At 47.9% G+C, this 19,073-nt stretch overlaps 1 protein-coding gene across 1 annotated transcript in view; it reads left to right on the forward strand.

Moving 5' to 3' along the window:
- The window catches only part of LOC140411186 (inactive tyrosine-protein kinase 7-like), a 473,753-nt gene that overhangs the window by 377,753 nt on the left and 76,927 nt on the right, over positions 1–19,073 (forward strand). Inside the window, exons 9-10 of the mRNA XM_072500275.1 lie at positions 9,808–9,943; positions 16,498–16,617. Of these exons, the coding sequence (XP_072356376.1) occupies positions 9,808–9,943; positions 16,498–16,617 (256 nt within the window). The remainder of the gene's footprint in view (positions 1–9,807; positions 9,944–16,497; positions 16,618–19,073) is intronic.

A 19,073-nucleotide genomic window follows, 5' to 3' on the forward strand; every position in this document is an offset into this window, starting at 1 on the left:
CACCATGTATTTACCCACTTACTCAACTTGTCTAAATCACCTTGAAGCCTCAACCTCCTCCTCCCCACTCACATTCCCACCAATTGTGTCATCAGCAAACTTAGAAATGTTACTTTTGGTTCCCTCATCCAAACTATTGTGTCCACTTCAATGAGATCTCCTCTCATTATAGAACATACAGTGCAGAAGGAGGCCATTCGGCCCATCGAGTCTGCACCGACCAACTTAAGCCCTCACTTCCACCCTATCCCCGCAACCCAATAACCCTCCTAACCTTTTTGGTCACTAAGGGCAATTTAGCATGGCCAATCCACCTAACCTGCACGTCTTTGGACTGTGGGAGGAAACCGGAGCACCCGGAGGAAACCCACGCAGATACGGGGGGAAATGTGCAGACTCCACACAGACAGCGACCCACTGGGGAATCGAACCTGGGATCCTGGCGCTGTGAAGCCACAGTGCTATACACTTGTGCTACCGTGCAGCCCATTGTTCGAAACTCTAAAGAGTACATGCCCAGTTTCCTCAATCTCTCCACATAAGACAAACTTGCCATCCCATTGATTAGTCTGATGAACTTTCATTGTATTCCCTCCATGGGAAGTGTTTCCTTTGATAAGGAGACCTAAACTGCAGACTACTCCAGGTGCGGTCTCACCAAAGCTCTACACAATTGCAGCAAGACATCTTTCTCCATCAAATCCTCTTGTTATGAAGACTATCATCCCATTTACCTTCCTAATTGCTAGCTTCACCTGCATGTTTGCTTTTAGTGACTCATGAACTTGCACACCCAGATCCCTTCCAACATCAACACTTCCCAATCTCTCCTCTCCATTTAAGAAATCTTCAGCCTTTCTGTTTTAATATCAAAGTGGGTAATTTAACACATAGTCACATAATTTTTATGACATCAGCAAATTTGTAAATAATTACATTTGGACCCCAGATCCAAATCATATATAGCACTGAACCTTGTGGTGCCCCTTAGTAAAACCCTGCCATCCTCAAGATGCCCTTTTTTTTTTACTCTGCTCTCTGCCTCTTAATCAATTCTCAATACATAACCAGTGTATTACTCCCAATCACGTGCTCCAATTTTGTTTACTGAACTACTGTGTGGGACCTTATCAAAAGCCTTCTGAAAATCCAACTATACCACATGCTACAAGTAACATCCTCAAAAAACTCCAATAGTTAAACATAATTTCCCTTTTGTTTTTCCATGTTGACTCTTTCCAGTTACATCATTATTTTCCGCGTGACTATCGCATCCTTTATAATAGTCCTAGCCTGTTCCCGACTGCTGATACCAAACTTGACAGGTCTGTAGTTCTCCATTTTCCCACTCCCTCCCTACTTTACATTTGCCTCTTTCCAGTCTGCAGGCACCTTTCCAGCATCTGTAGAATTTTGAAAGATAAATACCAATACAGTTACTATCTTTATAGCCATCACCTTCAACACAGCTTATTGGGTCAGGGCTTTTAAAAAAAATATATGTTTATTCAAAGTTTTTCCAACAAAAACTTTCAACCAGTTAAACCCCCCCCCCCACCCGTAACAGAAAAGAAAAAGACAAAAGAGCAAAACAAAACATAAACATATCAAGCAAACATAGTACAGAACTTATACAATGGGTTTCTCCCGCACATATTAACCCTCCCATATGTTTGTACAAATCTACCTGGGAAATAACCCCTCCCCCACCCACCCAAATACCCCCCCCCCCCCTCCCTGGGTTGCTGCTGCTGCTGACCGACCTCCTCCTAGCGCTCCGCGAGATAGTCTAGGAACGGTTGCCACCGCCTGAAGAACCCCTGCACAGACCCTCTCAGGGCAAACTTTAACCTCTCTAGCTTAATGAACCCTGCCATGTCGTTTATCCAGGCTTCCACACTGGGGGGCTTCGCGTCTTTCCACAATAGCAAGATCCTCTGCCGGGCTACCAGGGACGCAAAGGCCAGAATGCCGGCCTCTTTCGCCTCCTGCACTCCCGGCTCGTCTGCCACCCCAAATAATGCCAGCCCCCAACTTGGCTTGACCTGGACTTTCACCACCTTGGACATAGTCCTCCCGAAACCCCTCCAGAACCCTTCCAGTGCCGGGCACGACCAAAACATGTGGACGTGATTTGCCGGGCTTCCCGAGCACCTCCCACATCTGCCCTCCACCCCAAAGAACCTACTCAGCCTCGCCCCCGTCATATGCGCTCTGTGAACAACCTTAAACTGTATCAGGCTGAGCCTGGCACATGAGGAAGAGGAATTAACCCTACTCCGGGCATCCGCCCATAGACCCTCTTCAATCACCTCCTCCCACTTGCCCTTCAGATCCTCTACCAAAGCATCCCCCTCTTTCATCTCCTTTCATATCGCCGAAACATTGCCCTCTCCGACCTATACACCAGTAATCACCCTGTCCTGGATCCGCTGTGCCGGGAGCGACGGGAATTCCCTCACCTGCCGCCTCACAAATGCCCTCACTTGCATGTACCTGAACGCATTTCCCGGGGGTAACCTGAACTTCTCCTCCAGTGCGCCTAAGCTCGCAAACGTCCCGTCAATGAACAGGTTTCCCATCCTTCTGATCCCTGCCCGATGTCAGCTCCGAAACCCCCCATCCATCCTGGGACGAACCGGTGGTTCTCCCGGATCGGGGACCACACCGAGGCTCCAAACTCACGCCTATGTCGTCTCCACTGCCCCCAGATCTTTAGCGTTTCCTCCACTACCGGACTCGTGGTGAACCTTGTCGGCGAGAGCGGCAGCGGTGCCGTCACCAGCGCCCTCAGGCTCGTTCCTTTGCAGGACGCCACCTCCAACCTCTTCCATGCCGCCCCCTCTCCCTCTATCACCCACTTACGGATCATCGCTACATTGGCTGCCCAATAATTGACCTCCAGATTTGGCAACGCCAGCCCTCCCTGTCCCTACTACGCTCCAGAAACCCCCTCCTTGCCCTCGGGGTCTTGTTTGCCCACACAAAGCCCATGATGCTCCTACCTACCCATTTAAAAAAGGCCTTGGTAATCCTAATAGGAAGGCACTGGAACACGAAAAGAAACCTCGGGAGGACCGTCATTTTAATTGACTGTACCCTGCCCGCTAGCGAGAGTGGCAACACATCCCATTGTTTGAAGTCCTCCTCCATCTGCTCCACCAGCCGCGTCAAATTAAGTTTGTGCAGGGCCCCCCAGCTCTTAGCTACCTGGATCCCCAAGTACCGAAAGCTCCTTTCCGCCCTCCTCAACGGTAGGTCGTCTATCCCTCTTCCATGGTCCCCCGGATGCACCACTAAGAGCTCACTCTTCCCTACACTGAGCCTGTAGCCCGAGAAGTCCCCAAACTCTCTTGGGATCCGCATGACCTCCACCATCCCCTCCACTGAATCCGCCATATACAGCAACAAGTCGTCTGCATACAGCGACACCCGATGCTCCTCTCCCCCTCGGACCACCCCCCTCCAGTTCCTGGACTCCCTTAATGCCATGGCCAAAGGCTCAATTGCTAATGCAAACAACAGGGGGCACCCCTGCCTCGTCCCTCGATACAGCCGAAAATACTCCGACCTCCGCCGATTCGTAGCCACACTTGCCACCGGGACTCTATATAGAAGCTTAACCCAACTGATAAACCCCTCCCCGAACCCAAACCTCCGCAACACTTCCCAGAGATACTCTCACTCCACTCGGTCAAAGGCCTTCTCCGCGTCCATAGCTGCCACTATCTCCGCCTCTCCCTCCACCGATGGCATCATAATCACGTTTAGGAGCCTCCGCACATTGGTGTTTAGCTGCCTGCCCTTTACAAATCCCGTCTGGTCCTCATGAATCACCCCCGGGACACAGTCCTCAATTCTCGTAGCCAGCACTTTTGCCAGCAGCTTAGCGTCCACATTGAGGAGCGAGATCGGTCTATATGACCCACATTGCAGTGGGTCCTTGTCCCGCTTCAGGATCAGAGAAATCAGCGCTCCGGACATTGTCGGGGGCAGGGTCCCCCCCTCCCTTGCCTCATTGAAAGTCCTCACCAGCAACGGGGTTAACAGGCCCGCATACTTCCATAAAACTCAGCCGGGGACCCATCTGGCCCCGGGGCCTTCCCCGCCTGCATGCTCCCCAGTCCTTTAACCAGCTCCTCCAACCCAATTGGCGCCCACAAACCAGCCACCTCCTGCTTCTCCACCCTCGGGAACCTCAGTTGATCAAGAAACCTTTGCATCCCCTCTTCCCCTGCTGGGGGCTGAGATCTGTACAGCTCTACATAGAAGTCCTTAAATGCCTCATTTACTTTCACCGCCCTCCGCACCGTAGTTCCCCTGCTATCCTTGACTCCACCTATCTCCCTTACTGCCACCCTCTTACGGAGCTGGTGTGCCAGCATCCGACTCGCCTTCTCCCCATACTCGTACGTCGCACCCTGTGCCTTCCTCCACTGTGCCTCTGCCTTCCCCGTGGTCAACAGGTCGAATTCCGTCTGGAGACTTCGCCGCTCCCTAAGTAGTCCCTCCTCGGGGGCCTCTGCATATCTCCTGTCCACCCTTAGGATCTCGCCCACTAACCTGTCCCTTTCCCTGCCCTCTCTCTTCTCCCTGTGAGCCCTGATGGAGATGAACTCTCCCCTGACCACCGCCTTCAGCGCCTCCCACACTACCCCCACCTGCACCTCCCCGTTGTCGTTGGCCTCCAAATACCTTTCAATACACCCCCGCACCCTCCCGCACACCACCTCATCCGCCAGTAATCCCACATCCAGACGCCACAGCGGGCGCTGGTCCCTCTCCTCTCCTAACTCCAGCTCCACCCAGTGTGGGGCGTGGTCTGAGATGGCTACAGCCGAGTACTCCGTTCCCTCCACTTTCGGAATCAGCGCCCTGCTCAAAACACAAAAATCTATCCGGGAGTAGGCCCTGTGCACGCGAGAAAAAAAAGAAAATTCCCTGGCCAGGGGCCTAGCAAATCTCCACGGATCTACTCCCCCCATCTGGTCCATAAACCCCCTAAGCACCTTGGCCGCAGCCGGCCTCTTCCCCGTCCTAGATCTGGAGCGATCTAATGCTGGGTCCAACACTGTGTTGAAATCCCCACCCATTATCAAGCTCCCTACCTCCAGATCTGAAATCCGCCCCAACGTGCGCTTCATAAATCCAGCATCATCCCAGTTCGGGGCGTAGACGTTCACTAATACCACCCACACCCCCTGTAGCCTACCACTCACCATCACGTATCGACCCCCATTATCCACTGCAATATTCTTGGCCTCAAACGACACCCGCTTCCCCACCAGTATTGCCGCCCCTCTGTTCTTTGCATCCAGCCCCGAATGGAATACCTGTCCTACCCATCCCTTTCGTAACCTGACCTGGTCTGCTACCTTCAAATGTGTCTCCTGAAGCCCATTCAGGCCCCTCACATTCCAAGTTATCAGCCGGATTGGGGGGCTCTTCCCCTCCCCCCCCCGACTAGCCATCACCTTTTCTGGGCCAGTCCCGTGCCCGCGCCTCCCACACCCTCCAGTCCCCCAGGCTGGGGACCCCCGTCCCGACCACCTCTTCTGTTTCCAGTTCCCCATCAGCCAATGCAGCAGCAACCCAATATCCCCCCCCCCCCCTGGCTAGACCCATGTCTAGCTCTTTTGCTCCCCCCATAACACTCCCGTAAGTTAGCTGACTTCTGCTGACCCCGGCCTCCCCCGCCATCCCATTGACCTTCCCCCCCCCCCCCCCCATATGTGGGAATCCCCCCTCCCCCTCCTCCCCAGCAGTCAGTGAGCGCTCCTCCACCCCCCTCCCCCACCGCCCCTCCGTCTTTCCCAAGCACGGGAAAAAGCCCGCGCCTTCCTAAGCCGGACCCGCCCCCTCTGGCGCAGCTCCTTTTGCGGCCTTATTCTAATTCCCCCATCCCTGGGCCTCCCCTCCCTCCAGCACCGACGCCCACATACGCTCACAATCTACCCATCAGATCTCTTCCCCCATCCCCATCCATCACCCAACCCGTGGAACATTCCCGACGCATAGTTAAAACCCTGTATACATCCGACATCCCCCCCCCCACAACCACAAACCCTCAGTTTGAGTCCAACGTTTTGGTTTTTATAAAGGTCCAAGCCTCCTCGGGCGTTTCAAAATAGTGGTGTCGCTCCTGAAACGTGACCCACAATCGTGCTGGCTGCAGCATTCCAAACCTCACCCCCTTCCGATGGAGCACCGCCTTGGCCCGATTGAAACCAGCTCTCTTCTTTGCCACCACCGCGCTCCAGCCCTGGTAGATTCGGATCTCCGCATTCTCCCACCTGCTGCTCCGCTCCTTCTTGGCCCATCTCAGGACACATTCTCTATCCACGAGACGGTGAAACCTCATCACCACCGCCCGTGGCGGCTTATTGGCCTTGGGTCTCCTCGCCCGGACCCGATGAGCCCCTTCCAGCTCCAGGGGATGCGGAATGGCCCCCGCTCCCATCAGCGAGTTGAGCATCGTGCTCACATGTGCTCCAGCATCAGCCCCCTCCACTCCTTCAGGGAGACCCAGAATCCGAAGATTCTTCCTCCTCGACCTGTTCTCCAGGTCCTCTAATCTTTCCGCCCACCTCCTGTGCAGCGCCTCGTGCGCCTCCACCTTCACCGCCTGGCCCAAGATCTCATCCTCATTCTCCGCGGTTTTCTCCCGCACCGCCTGGATCGCCGCCCCTTGGGCCTTCTGGGTCCCCACTATCCCCTCGATCGCCGTCAGCATTGGCGCCAGCACCTCTTTCTTCAGCTCCTCAAAGCAGCGCTTGAGAAACTCCTGCTGCTCCTGCACCCATCCTGCTTGATCTACGCCCGCCGACATCTTGTTTTTTCTCCCTCGCACTTTTCGCTGCTCCAAAAATGCTTTTTTGACCGCTCCACTCCTGGTCCAATCCATATACTATGGAGGGGGGACCTTGCTCACCTTCCCACACTAGAGGTTGTTGAAAAAATTGCCGTTGGGGCTCCTCAAGAGAGCCCAAAAGTCTGTTTTAGTGGGAGCCGCCGAATGTGCGGCTTAGCTCCGCAGAGCCGCAACCGGAAGTCGGGGTTAAGGTATGCTGCCATGGGTATGACTATGTCAGGCTTGACTAGTGTGTGAAACAGTTTTCCCAATTTTGGCACAAATCCACAGATGTTAGGAAGATGTCATTTCATTTCATTTCATCAAGAAGGGTTTTGCAGGTGAACAGGGCTGGGTTTGTCGGCGTTTCCAGTGATGAGGTCGACACCGGGTTGTCCATCCGGTTTCATTCCATTGAGACTTTGTATGCGATTTGATACAACTGAGAGGCCTGCTTGGTGGTTTTAAGGATATAGAATCATAGAATTTACAGTGCAGAAGGTGGCCATTCGGCCCATCGAGTCTGCACCGGCCCTTACAAAGAGCACCCTACTCAAGCCCGCGTCTCTACCGTATCCCCGTAACCCCCACTTAACCTTTTTGGACACTAAGGGCAATTTAGCATGGCCAATCCACCTAACCCGCACATCTTTGGACTGTGGGAGGAAACCGGAGCACCCGGAGGAAACCCACGCGCACACGGGGAGTATGTGCAGACTCCGCACAGACAGTGACCCAAACCGGGAATCGAACCTGGGACACTGGAGCTGTGAAGCAACTGTGCTAACCACAATGCTACCATCAGTGAACTGGCAGGGTTTTACAGCAATTTGCAATGGTCACTATTACTGAGACTAGCTTTTAATTCCAGATTTATTAACTGAATTTAAATTCCATCAGCTGTCGTGATTGATTCAAACCAGTGTCCTCAGACCGTCAGCCTGGCCCTCTGGATTGTGAATCCAGTGACATTACCACCATGCCATCCCCCCCTCCCCTAATTCTTTATTGCGATTGCTTTTTTTAACCTTTCTTAGCACCCTGCCTGCCCAGTTCACCAGTGGTACAATGGACTTGCCTCTGGTTCCGCAAAATAATGATCACCCTCACCAATGTTCAAAACCGAATACCAGTCAGAGACCAAGATGTACAAAGAGGAGTCTTGCAATTCCTGCCTGGATTTCCTGGGCTGTTCACCCTCTTCCAGCACATTCTTAAACTGCATTCCTTCAGAAAAGCGCTATCCATGTCATTCTTAGCCTCATGAATGCAAGTTTGTGTCACTATCTACTGCTGAAGCTCCAACAACATCAAATTATTCCCCAAGATTGAGCATGCTGCTCCCTTTAATTGGAATTACAGCAGAAAGTCTGAAATTTCTAACATATGTTTCAAGTTTGAACGACACAGTAATATATTTTGTTCACTTGTAAATTTGTGGCTTATTCTGTAAAATATCTTATTTTGGAAAGTCCTGTAAGATACAGGTGGAGAAAGTGATTCCGACCATGTTAGCTTACCCATTTAAAATGAAAGATCAGCAATCTCTCTGCATCATATAATTGGCTCTTAAGTAAGTTGATTTGACTCACCAGCATTTGGAAATATTGGTTGTTCCTTTTGTAAATCTAGTTCTTCAAATGTCCTGTTCTTGCCTTTCTTTAAATTATTGTCCTAGTGTCCTGGTTTCTCATTAATCTAAAGTGCTTTTTAATGTCTTCATCTTTAAAACCATCTTCTTAGTCATGTCCCTTTAAGAGTAAAGGATCTCATTTGTTCTTGTCCTTCAATTCCCTGGTAGGAGAAGGTTCTGAAAGTTTTCTTCCTAACATGAATGTTTCCTTTGTGCCTCAGTGAGTAAGCAACTCCAGATGTGAGGTACAGTTTGATTCAGGGGCTGCACTGGCCATCCTCTAACTTGTCTTCAACTGATGTAAGCATTCCATATGCTTCAGTAATAGTTGAGCTCTCTCTGATGTGCAGACCCTCATGAGCATACTTGGCAAATGAGCCATTTAACTCATTACCTTAATACTGCTATTCAGTGCTTCAAGGTACAGATTTTTTTCTATTCTTCATCGTTTGTGAACCCTGGATGATGAAAGTTGGCAGACCATTCAAATATAGAGGCTATTGTAATCATACCTGTTTCCAACTTTTAAAATAAATTTGAAGTACCCAATTCTTTTGTTTTTCCAATTAAGGAGCAATTTAGCGTGGCCATTCCATCCACCATGCACATCTTTGGATTATGGGTTGGGTGGGGGGGGGGGGGGGGGGGGGGGTGGTTGGGGTTGGGGGGGGGGGGGTTGGGGTTGGGGGTTGGGGGAGGGGGGGGGTTGGGGGTTGGGGTTGGGGGAGGGGGGGGGTTGGGGTTGGGGGGGGGGGGTTGGGGGTTGGGGTTGGGGGGGGGGGCCCACACAGACACGGGGAGAATGTGCAAACTCCACACTGCATCGGGATTCGGCGCCATGAGGCAGCAGTGCTAACCACTGTGCCACCATGCCGTCCCTGATTCCAAACCTTGCCCAATTCCAGTAGCACCCTACATGGTAGAGACTTACTGCCCTATGAAGTAACTAGGTAACTGCTCATTAGTAAATGACTGAGCTGAAGAGGCCAACCTCCCATCACATTTACATCGGTGCAATGCAACTTCCAAGTTCATCATGTGAAATTTAATTTCACAAATGATCTAAAACAAAGGTGCAGCTACAACTTTGCCCTGTATATAAAAACACCTTTTCTATTTCACAGATACTAATTTGGAAGCATTAACCATCTTCCGTGCAAGCCACTTAAAAACCCAATTTTTCAATCTCAATTCTTGTCTGAAGTAATTCAAGAAAAACAAAACATTCTTTATTTGGCAAAGAATTGCAGGATTTTCTTTGTTTAGCCTGTGGTTGGCAGCTACCATAAATTCCAATGGCTTCTAATTGTCTATTTATTTGCAGGACCACCGATTTGAGGAGTTTGACAATGGAACTCTGCGTATTAAGAATGTTGAGGTGTACGATGGAACTCTGTATAAATGTCGGAGTAGCACTCCAGCAGGAAGCATTGAGGAAACTGTGCGCGTCCACGTCTTGGGTAAGTCAGACATTCATTCACTGCAGGTAGCTAACTTGAATGACTTTATTTTATTTCCAACAATTTCTCAATTGATTGAATTCAACCGTTTTGTTTGGAGCATGAATTCAGTAATACAAGACATGCTGTGCAAGATGACTTCGATCACTCGCTCTGCTGCAAAATAGAAAATCCCATGTTTCGACATCATGGCGTTGTTCCCCAGGTTGCACCTTGTTTTCCTCTGTCATATTCTGCAATGATACATTCCCACCGTCTAGCAATTTCTAATGCCTCATCCAGTTGACTATATGTGTTGCACCTGAATAATGATGATCGCTTATTGTCACAAGTAGGCTTCAATGAAGTTACTGTGAAAAGCCCCTAGTCGCCACATTCCGGCGCCTGTTCGGGGAGGCTGGTACGGGAATTGAACCCGCGCTGCTGGCCTTGTTTCTGCATTACAAGCCAGCTGTTTAGCCCACTGTGCTCAAGACTAGGGCTAGCACGTTCTTCAGTCTTGGAGCTCATCAAAAATATGCCTGTTACTGCGTGACACGGCACTACATCCAGCTATCAGAAGAGACCACACTGAGTTTGTGTGACCTTTTTCACCAATGTAGGACTTCATCGTGTTTTTTGCCATTTGCACATCTCAAAGCAATGGAATGTTGTATGGTAACCAGATTTGGTTCATTTCATGTGAAGAACAGGGGTCCTGGTCTACATTTATCCCTCAACTGCATCACCAAAACAGATTAACTAGTCATTTATCATGCTGATTAAGGTTTTTCTAAATAAATCATAATTTTAACCAAGAGAACCTGGAAGTTGACCAGAATAATAATCTTCCCTAAGCAGGGTAAACTCGTCGTCCTCGTGTGCCAGGCTAAGCCTGATTCAGTTTAAGGTATTACACAGGGCACATATGACTGGAGCACGGCTCAGTAAATCTTTTGGGGTGGAGGATAGGTGTGCGAGGTGCTCGAGAAGCCCAGCGAATCATACCCAAATGTTTTGGTCATGCCCGGCAGTACAGGGGTTTTGGATGGGGGTGACAAAGGTGCTTTCAAAAGTAGTGGGGGTCCGGGTCGAACCAAGCTGGGGGTTGGCTATATTTGGGGTTGCACAAGAGCCGGGAGTGCAGGAGGCGAGAGAGGCCGATGTTTTGGCCTTTGCGTCCCTAGTAGCCCGGCGCAGGATATTGTTAATGTGGAAAGAAGCCAAGCCCCCGGGGGTGGAGACCTGGATAAATGACATGGCAGGGTTTATAAAGCTAGAGCGGATTAAGTTCGTTCTAAGGGGATCGGCTCAAGGGTTCACCAGGCGGTGGCAACCGTTCGTCGAATACCTCGCAGAAAGATAGATGGAATGGAAAAAAGAAGGCAGCAGCAGCAGCCCAGGATCGGGGGGGGGGGGGGGGGGGGGGGAGGAACCAGAAGGACTCTCAGGGTTGTTAATATATACTGTATAATATGTATAGGTCGTTGTGACAGATAATTATATATTGGACTGTTAAATTATATTTTTGGAGAGTGTTACTTGTGATAAGGCAGTTGCCAATTAGGGTTAGTTTTCATTTTTGTTATTTATTCATTTTTTGTTTATAAAATAGGTCATTGTTATTTGTGTTGTTATAATATTGTGTAAAGGATGCACAATGTACTGTGTTGGTTGACCAAAAATTTTCAATAAAATATTTATAAAAAAAAAAAAGAATAATAATCTTCCGATTTCTCCTGGGGGGGATGTGCCTTGACAAATCATAGAATAATGCATCAGGAAGGAGATGATTCAGCCCATCATTCCTGTGGCAACTCTTTGAAATAGTCAAAGGGGAACATTTAGGTGAGAATGATCATAGTCACCAAGGCCCGTAACTTCCTGTCTCTCCGCTCTCCCGATGTCCAGTTTCTCTCTTCCCGCTCCCACCCCACCCTGCTGTTGTCTTCTCCTTCCACCTGTAGTGAGGAGGATACCCTTAGCTTACAGGAGGTTATGGACGGGCTGGTTAGATGGGCTGATCAGTGACAAATGGAATTCAATCCAGTTTGATCAGTGACAAATGGAATTCAATCCAGTTAAGTATGAGGTGATGTACTTAAGCAGAACAAACAAGGCAAGGGAATACATGATAAATGGTAAACACCGAGGATCAGAGGGACCTTTGTGTCCATCCATGTACACTGGCCCCTTAAGGTAGCAGAGCAGCTGGATACAGTAGTTAAGGAAGCATATGGTATACTTGCCTTTATTAGCCAAGGCATAGAATTTAAGAGCAGGGCGGTTATGCTGAAACTGTATAAAACTTTGGTTAGGCCACAGCGAGCGTATAGTGTGCAGTTCTGGAATCCACATTAAAAAAGGGATGTGATAGCACTGGAAAGGGTGCAGAAGAGATTTACCAGGATGTTGTCGGGGCTGGAGAGTTTTAGATGTAAAGAGAGATTGGATAGACTTGGATGGCTCTCCTTGGAGCAGAGGAGGGACATGATTGAGATGTATAAAATTATGAGGGCATAGATAGAGTAGACAGGAAGAAACTTTTCCCCTCAGTGGAGGGATAAATGATCAGAGGGCATAGATTGAAGGTAAGGGGCAGGAGGTTTAGAGGGGATGTGAGGGAAAACATTTTCACGCAGAAGGTGGTGGGAGTCTGGAACTCGCTGCCTGAAAGGGTGGTGGAGGCAGAGACCCTCCGAACATTTAAGAAGTATTTAGGTGTGCACTTGCGATGCTAAGTCATACAAGGCTATGTGCTGTAAAATGGGATTAGTAAGGTGGTTGTTTTTGACCAGCGCAGGCGTGATGGGCTGAAGGGCCTTTTCTGTGCTGTAAACCTCTATGACTCCTCTCTGCTAATTGTATTTGGCTTGGTTCTCACAAAGCATTCACCTGATGTGCATTGTACACCGTTTCTTTTTGTTTTATCATATTCTCTGTGTGTCTACTCATCCAAGGAACCGGGCTCGGGTTCGCCGACATTGCATCCTAGCTGGAATGTACCGAGTCTGTACCTGAACTCCTTGAAGATTACCCATTGTCCTGTTACCATTCTTCTTCATAGACTCATAGAATTTACAGTGCAGAAGGAGGCCATTTGGCCCATCGAGTCCGCACCAGCCCTTGGAAAGAGCACCCCACTTAACCCATGCCTCCACCCTATCCCTGTAACCGCCCCCCTAACCTTTTTGGACACTAAGGACAGTTTATCATGGCCAATCCACCTAACCTGCACATCTTTGGACTGTGGGAGGAAACCGGAGCACCCGGAGGAAACCCACGCACACACGGGGAGAACGTGCAGACTCCGCACAGACAGTGACCTAAGCCGGAATCGAACCTGGGACCCTGGAGCTGTGAAGCATCTGTGCTAACGGTCTTTGGTTTAATTTTACTCAGGCTCAAGTTTTTTATCACCCCATTGAAGCTAGCCATCTAATTCTGAAGTTTGAGTGTTTCCGCACAGTCATTTGGTCTACTTGGTTCACCTTATTCCCCAGATATCGCAGCACCTCCGGCCTAGTAGGACCAATACACACAATCAAGGGAATTTTGTTCAACGCATTTCAGGAATTTTGCCCCTCCTGTTACGATCCCGACTGATACTATCAGACAAGTCCGATTCCAGGATGGAACCTGGCCTGATAGATCTTAACTTTTATTTTTTGTTTAGAATACACCAAAGTTCTATACAACTGCAAGATGACCTGGTTTTGTAATCTATGCCTCGATTGATAAAGGCGTGTCCCATTTGCCTTTTTCAGCACCCTATTAATCTGCCCTCCCGCCCTCAGAGATCTATGGACAAACACGCCAAGGCCCCTGTGTTCCTCAACTTCCCAATGTCGCACCATTCATTGAATACTTCCTTGTTAAATGACTCCTTCCAAAATGTATCACTTCACACTTTCAAGGTTAAAATCCATCTGCCACTTATTTGCCTATTTGACCATCCCGTCTAGATCTTCCTGTAACCCAAGACACTGAACCTCACTGTTAACCACTCGGCCAATCTTTGTGTCATCCGCAAACTTACTGATCCTACCACCACATAGTCATCTATGCTGTTTCCACCTTACCTGTGCCTTCTTTATAGGTATCCCATATCGAATCTTGTCAAAGGATTTGCTAAAATCCATATAAACGGCATCAACTGCACTACCCTCGTATACAGTTGCTAGAAGGTATTCTGAGCGACAGGATCTATAAGCATTTAGAGAGGCAAGGACTGATTTGGGGCAGTCAGCATGGCTTTGTGCGTGGAAAATCATGTCTCACAAATTTGATTGAGTTTTTTGAGGGGGTGACCAAGAAGGTAGATGAGGGCAGTGCAGTAGACGTTGTCTACATGGACTTTAGCAAAGCCTTTGACAAGGTACCGCATGGTAGGTTGTTGCAGAAGGTTAAAGCTCACGGGATCCAGGGTGAGGTTGCCAATTGGATTCAAAATTAGCTGGAAGACAGAGGGTGGTTGTAGAGGGTTGTTTTTCAAACTGGAGGCCTGTGACCAGTGGTGTGCCTCAGGGATCGGTGCTGGGTCCACTGTTATTTGTGATTTATATTAATGATTTGGATGAGAATTTAGGAGGCATGGTTAGTAAGTTTGCAGATGACACCAAGATTGGTGGCACAGTGGATAGTGAATAAGGTTATCTAGGATTGCAACGGGATCTTGATCAATTAGGCCAGTGGGCCGACGAATGGCAGATGGAGTTTAATTTAGATAAATGTGAGGTGATGCATTTTGGCAGATCGAATCAGGCCAGGACCTATTCAGTTAATGGTATGGCGTTGGGGAGAGTTATAGAACAAAGAGATCTAGGAGTACAGGTTCATAGCTCCTTGAAGGTGGAGTCGCAGGTGGTCAGGGTGGTGAAGAAGGCATTCGGCATGCTTGGTTTCATTGGTCAGAACATTGAATACAGGAGTTGGGACGTCTTGTTGAAGTCGTACAAGACATTGGTACGGCCACACTTGGACTACTGTGTGCAGTTCTGGTCACCCTATTATAGAAAGGATATTATTAAACTAGAAAGAGTGCAGAAAAGATTTACTAGGATGTTACCGGGACTTGATGGTTTGAGTTATAAGGAGAGGCTGGATAGACTGGGACTTTTTTCCCTGGAACGTAGGAGGCTTAGGGGTGATCTTATAGAGGTCTATAAAATAATGAGGGGCATAGATAAGGTAGATAGTCAACATCTTTTCCCAAAGGTAGGGGAGTCTAAAACTAGAGGGCATAGGTTTAAGGTGAGAGGGGAGAGATTCAGAAAGGCCCAGAGGGGCAATTTATTCACTCAGAGGGTAGTGAGTGTCTGGAATGCGCTGCCAGAGGTAGTAGTAGAGGCGGGTACAATTGTGTCTTTTAAAAAGCATTTAGATAGTTACATGGGTAAGATGGGTATAGAGGGTTATGAGTGCGGGCAACTGGGACTAGCTTAATGGTAAAAACTGGGCGGCATGGACTGGTTGGGCCGAAGGGCCTGTTTCCATGCTGTAAACTTCTATGATTCTACACATCTCCTCATAAATTTCAATCAAATTTGTTAGGCATGACCGCCCTCTGACAAAGCCATGCTGACGATCCCTCATCAAACTCTGCCTCCCTGAGTGGAGATAGATTCTCTCCTTCAGAATTTTCCCCAATAATTTCCCTACCATTGATGTGAAACTCATTGATATCTAGTTCCCTGGCTTATCCCTACTATCCTTCTTAAATAGTGGAACCACGATAGCTGTCCTCTAGTACTCTGACACCTTCCCCATGGCCAGAGAGGAATTAGAAATTTGGGTGAGAGAACCTGCAATCTCCTTCCTCGCCTCCTCCAGCATCTTGGGATACAATTCATCTGGGCATGGAGATTTGTCCACTTTTAAGCCCGGCAACACCTCAAATACTTTGTCACTCCCTATGACAATTTACTTAAGAACCTTACAGCATCTCTCCCTGAGTTCCATACCTACATCCTCATTCTCTTGGGGGAAGATTTCACTCGTTTCTCCGTTCCTCAGCTGCATTTGTTTCTCCGTTCCTCAGCTGCACTCGTTTCTCCGTTCCTCAGCTGCACTCGTTTCTCTGTTCCTCAGCTGCACTCGTTTCTCCGTTCCTCAGCTGCACTCGTTTCTCTGTTCCTCAGCTGCACTCGTTTCTCTGTTCCTCAGCTGCGCTCGTTTCTCTGTTCCTCAGCTGCACTCGTTTCTCCGTTCCTCAGCTGTACTCGTTTCTCCGTTCCTCAGCTGCACTCGTTTCTCCGTTCCTCAGCTGCGCTCGTTTCTCAGCTCCTCAGCTGTACTCGTTTCTCCGTTCCTCAGCTGCACTCGTTTCTCCGTTCCTCAGCTGTACTCGTTTCTCAGTCCCTCAGCTGCACTCGTTTAAGATAGAGACTTGGCCCACCAAGTCATCCAGGGGTGTGGTGAGATAGAATTTGTGCACGTTAGTTAGTTATAATGCCATTTTTATTTTTCTTGCACCACCTTGGGAAAAATCTGTATAACCTCCAAACTATTTCCATCTCTTGTCATCTGAAATTGAGCCACTTGTATCTTGCAACTCTTCATATTGTATTTTACAGAGAAGCTCAAGTTTACACCACCTCCACTGTCACAGCAGTGTATAGAGTTGAATAAGGATATGACAATTCAGTGCTCTGCCACTGGCCGTGAGAAACCTCTCATCGAATGGAGCAAAGGCGGTGAGAATTTACACTACTCTTTTGTGTGTTTTTATTTGTTTTGCAGGCTGCACATCTATCAATTCCAATGAAATCTTCACCCTGTTTTTCGCCAAATCAAGTAATAAAACTGTAGAATAGAAACATATAAAATGGGAGCAGGCGTAGGCCCTTCGAGCCAGCTGCGCCATTCAACACAATCATGGCAGATTCTCTATCTCAATGTCGTACTACAGCGCTCGCCTCATGCCCTTGACACATTTAGAGTCTAAAAATCTATTGTTACCTGACCACTACAGTCTTCTGTGGTAGGGAATTCCACAGGTTCACTGCCCTCAGAGTGAAGAGATTTCTCCTTATCTCAGTCCGAAATGGCCTGCCCCATATCCAGTGACTGTGACCTCTAGTTCTCGACCCCCCGCCCTCCCCCAGCCAGAAGAAGCAATATCCCTGCATCCAGTTCTGTCCAGCCCAGTCAGAATTTTATATGTTTCAATTAGACACTCAATCAGCCTTCTAAATTCCAGTCCACCCAATCTCTCCTCGCACTGTAATCCTGCCAGTAGGTGAACCTTCGCTGCACTCTAAGGCAAGTATATCCTTTCTTAAATAAAGAGACCAAAACTGCACACACTGCTCCAGATGTTGTCTCACCAAGGCCCTGTACAGCTGCAGTAAAACATTCTTGTTCCCGAACTCAAATCCTCTTGCAATGTAGACCCAAAATACCATTTGCCTTCGTAGCTACTTGCTTTACTGGCATGTTTGCTTTCAGTGTCTGGTGGATTAGGATACCCAGGTTCATTTGTACATCAACATTTCCTAATCTATTAACATTTAAATAATACTCTGCCATTCTACGTCAAAAGTGGATAACTTCACATTTATCTATGTTATACAACATTTGCCACAAATGTACCCACTCACTCAACTTGTCGAAATCAGCTTGAAGCCTCTTAACAAAATTCTCACCACTCACATTCCCTCCAATTGTGTCATTAGCAAACTTGGAAATATTACCTTTGGTTCCCTAATCCAAATCATTGATGTATATTGTGAATAGCTGTGGCCCAAGTACTGATCCCTGTGGGGACCACTCGCACAGCCTGCCACTTCGAAAAAGACCTATTTATTCCTACTCTGTTTCCTCTCTGCTAACCAATCCATGCCACGAGCTTTAATTTTGTACACTAACCTCTTAGGTGGAACATTATCAAAAGCTTTCTGAATATCCAAATGCACCACACCCATGGGTTCACCCTTATCCATTCTACTAGTTACATCCTCAAAAAAACTCGGGTAGGTTTTCCCTCTCCTAAATCCACATTGACTCTGTCTAATCCAGTTGATATTTTCTAAATATCCTGTTATCACATCTTTATAATAGACTTTAGCGTTTTCTCTACTACTGATGTTAGGCTAGCTGGTCTGTAGTTCCCCGTTTTCTCTCTCTTCCCCGCCCCTCCTTTTAAAAAAAAAAAATAGCGGGGTTACATTTGCAACGTTCCAATTCGACCTTTCCAGAATCTATAGAATTTTGGAAGATGACAACCAACACATCCACTATTTCCATGGCCACCTTCTTTCGTACCCTGCAATGTAGATTATCAGCCCCTGGGGATTTATCGGCTTTCAGTCCCATTAGTTTCACCTGCATTATTTTCTCTAGTAATAATTTCCTCCATTTCATCCTCCTCACTAGAGCTTGATTCCTTAGCATTTCTGGGAAGTTACTTCACGAAGACAGCACTAAAGCTTGTTTAATTGCTCTGCCATGTCTTCATTCTGTATTATAAATTCTCCTGTTTTGGATTGTAAGGGACCCACTAATTGTTTTCACTAATTTTTTTCTTGTTCTATACTTAAGCTTTTACAGTCTGCTTTTAAGTTACTTGCAAGTTTGCTCTCGTACTCAATTTTTCCCCTTTGTGTGGTATCACCAGTCTTGCAAAGTTATAACAAGGCTTCCCTACATTGATACTCACTTCCTTTTGGATTATAGGCTATCATTATATTAGCTGTCCTAGTTATATACTGTACCTCCATGTAAAGTTTTTGAGGGTCATATATAAGCACACCGAGTTGACTCTTGCAGCATTCTGCAGTCTCCATCCACAACTTTACTTTCCCACACCATTCTCCATTTTTGCCCATTCACTTAACCTATCCGTAACATATCGTATATCTTTTTGCAGTCCCTTTGTATCCTCCTCACAACTTGCTGTCCGAGCTACCTTTGTATTATCAATAAATTTGGCTACAATACAGTTGGTCCCTTCATCCCAAGTAAATTGTAAATAGTTGAGGTCCTAGCACTGATTCATGAACTAGTTACAGTTTGCTGACCTAAAAATGATCCATTTATCCCTACTTTATTTCCTGTTAGTTAGTAAATTTTCTGTTCATGTTAATATGTTACTACAACACCGTGAACTCGTATTTGTGTAGTAAACTTTAGTGTGGCACCTTATCGAATG

This window comes from Scyliorhinus torazame, chromosome 4 (genome assembly GCF_047496885.1).
Source record: "Scyliorhinus torazame isolate Kashiwa2021f chromosome 4, sScyTor2.1, whole genome shotgun sequence".
Lineage (NCBI taxonomy): Eukaryota > Metazoa > Chordata > Chondrichthyes > Carcharhiniformes > Scyliorhinidae > Scyliorhinus > Scyliorhinus torazame.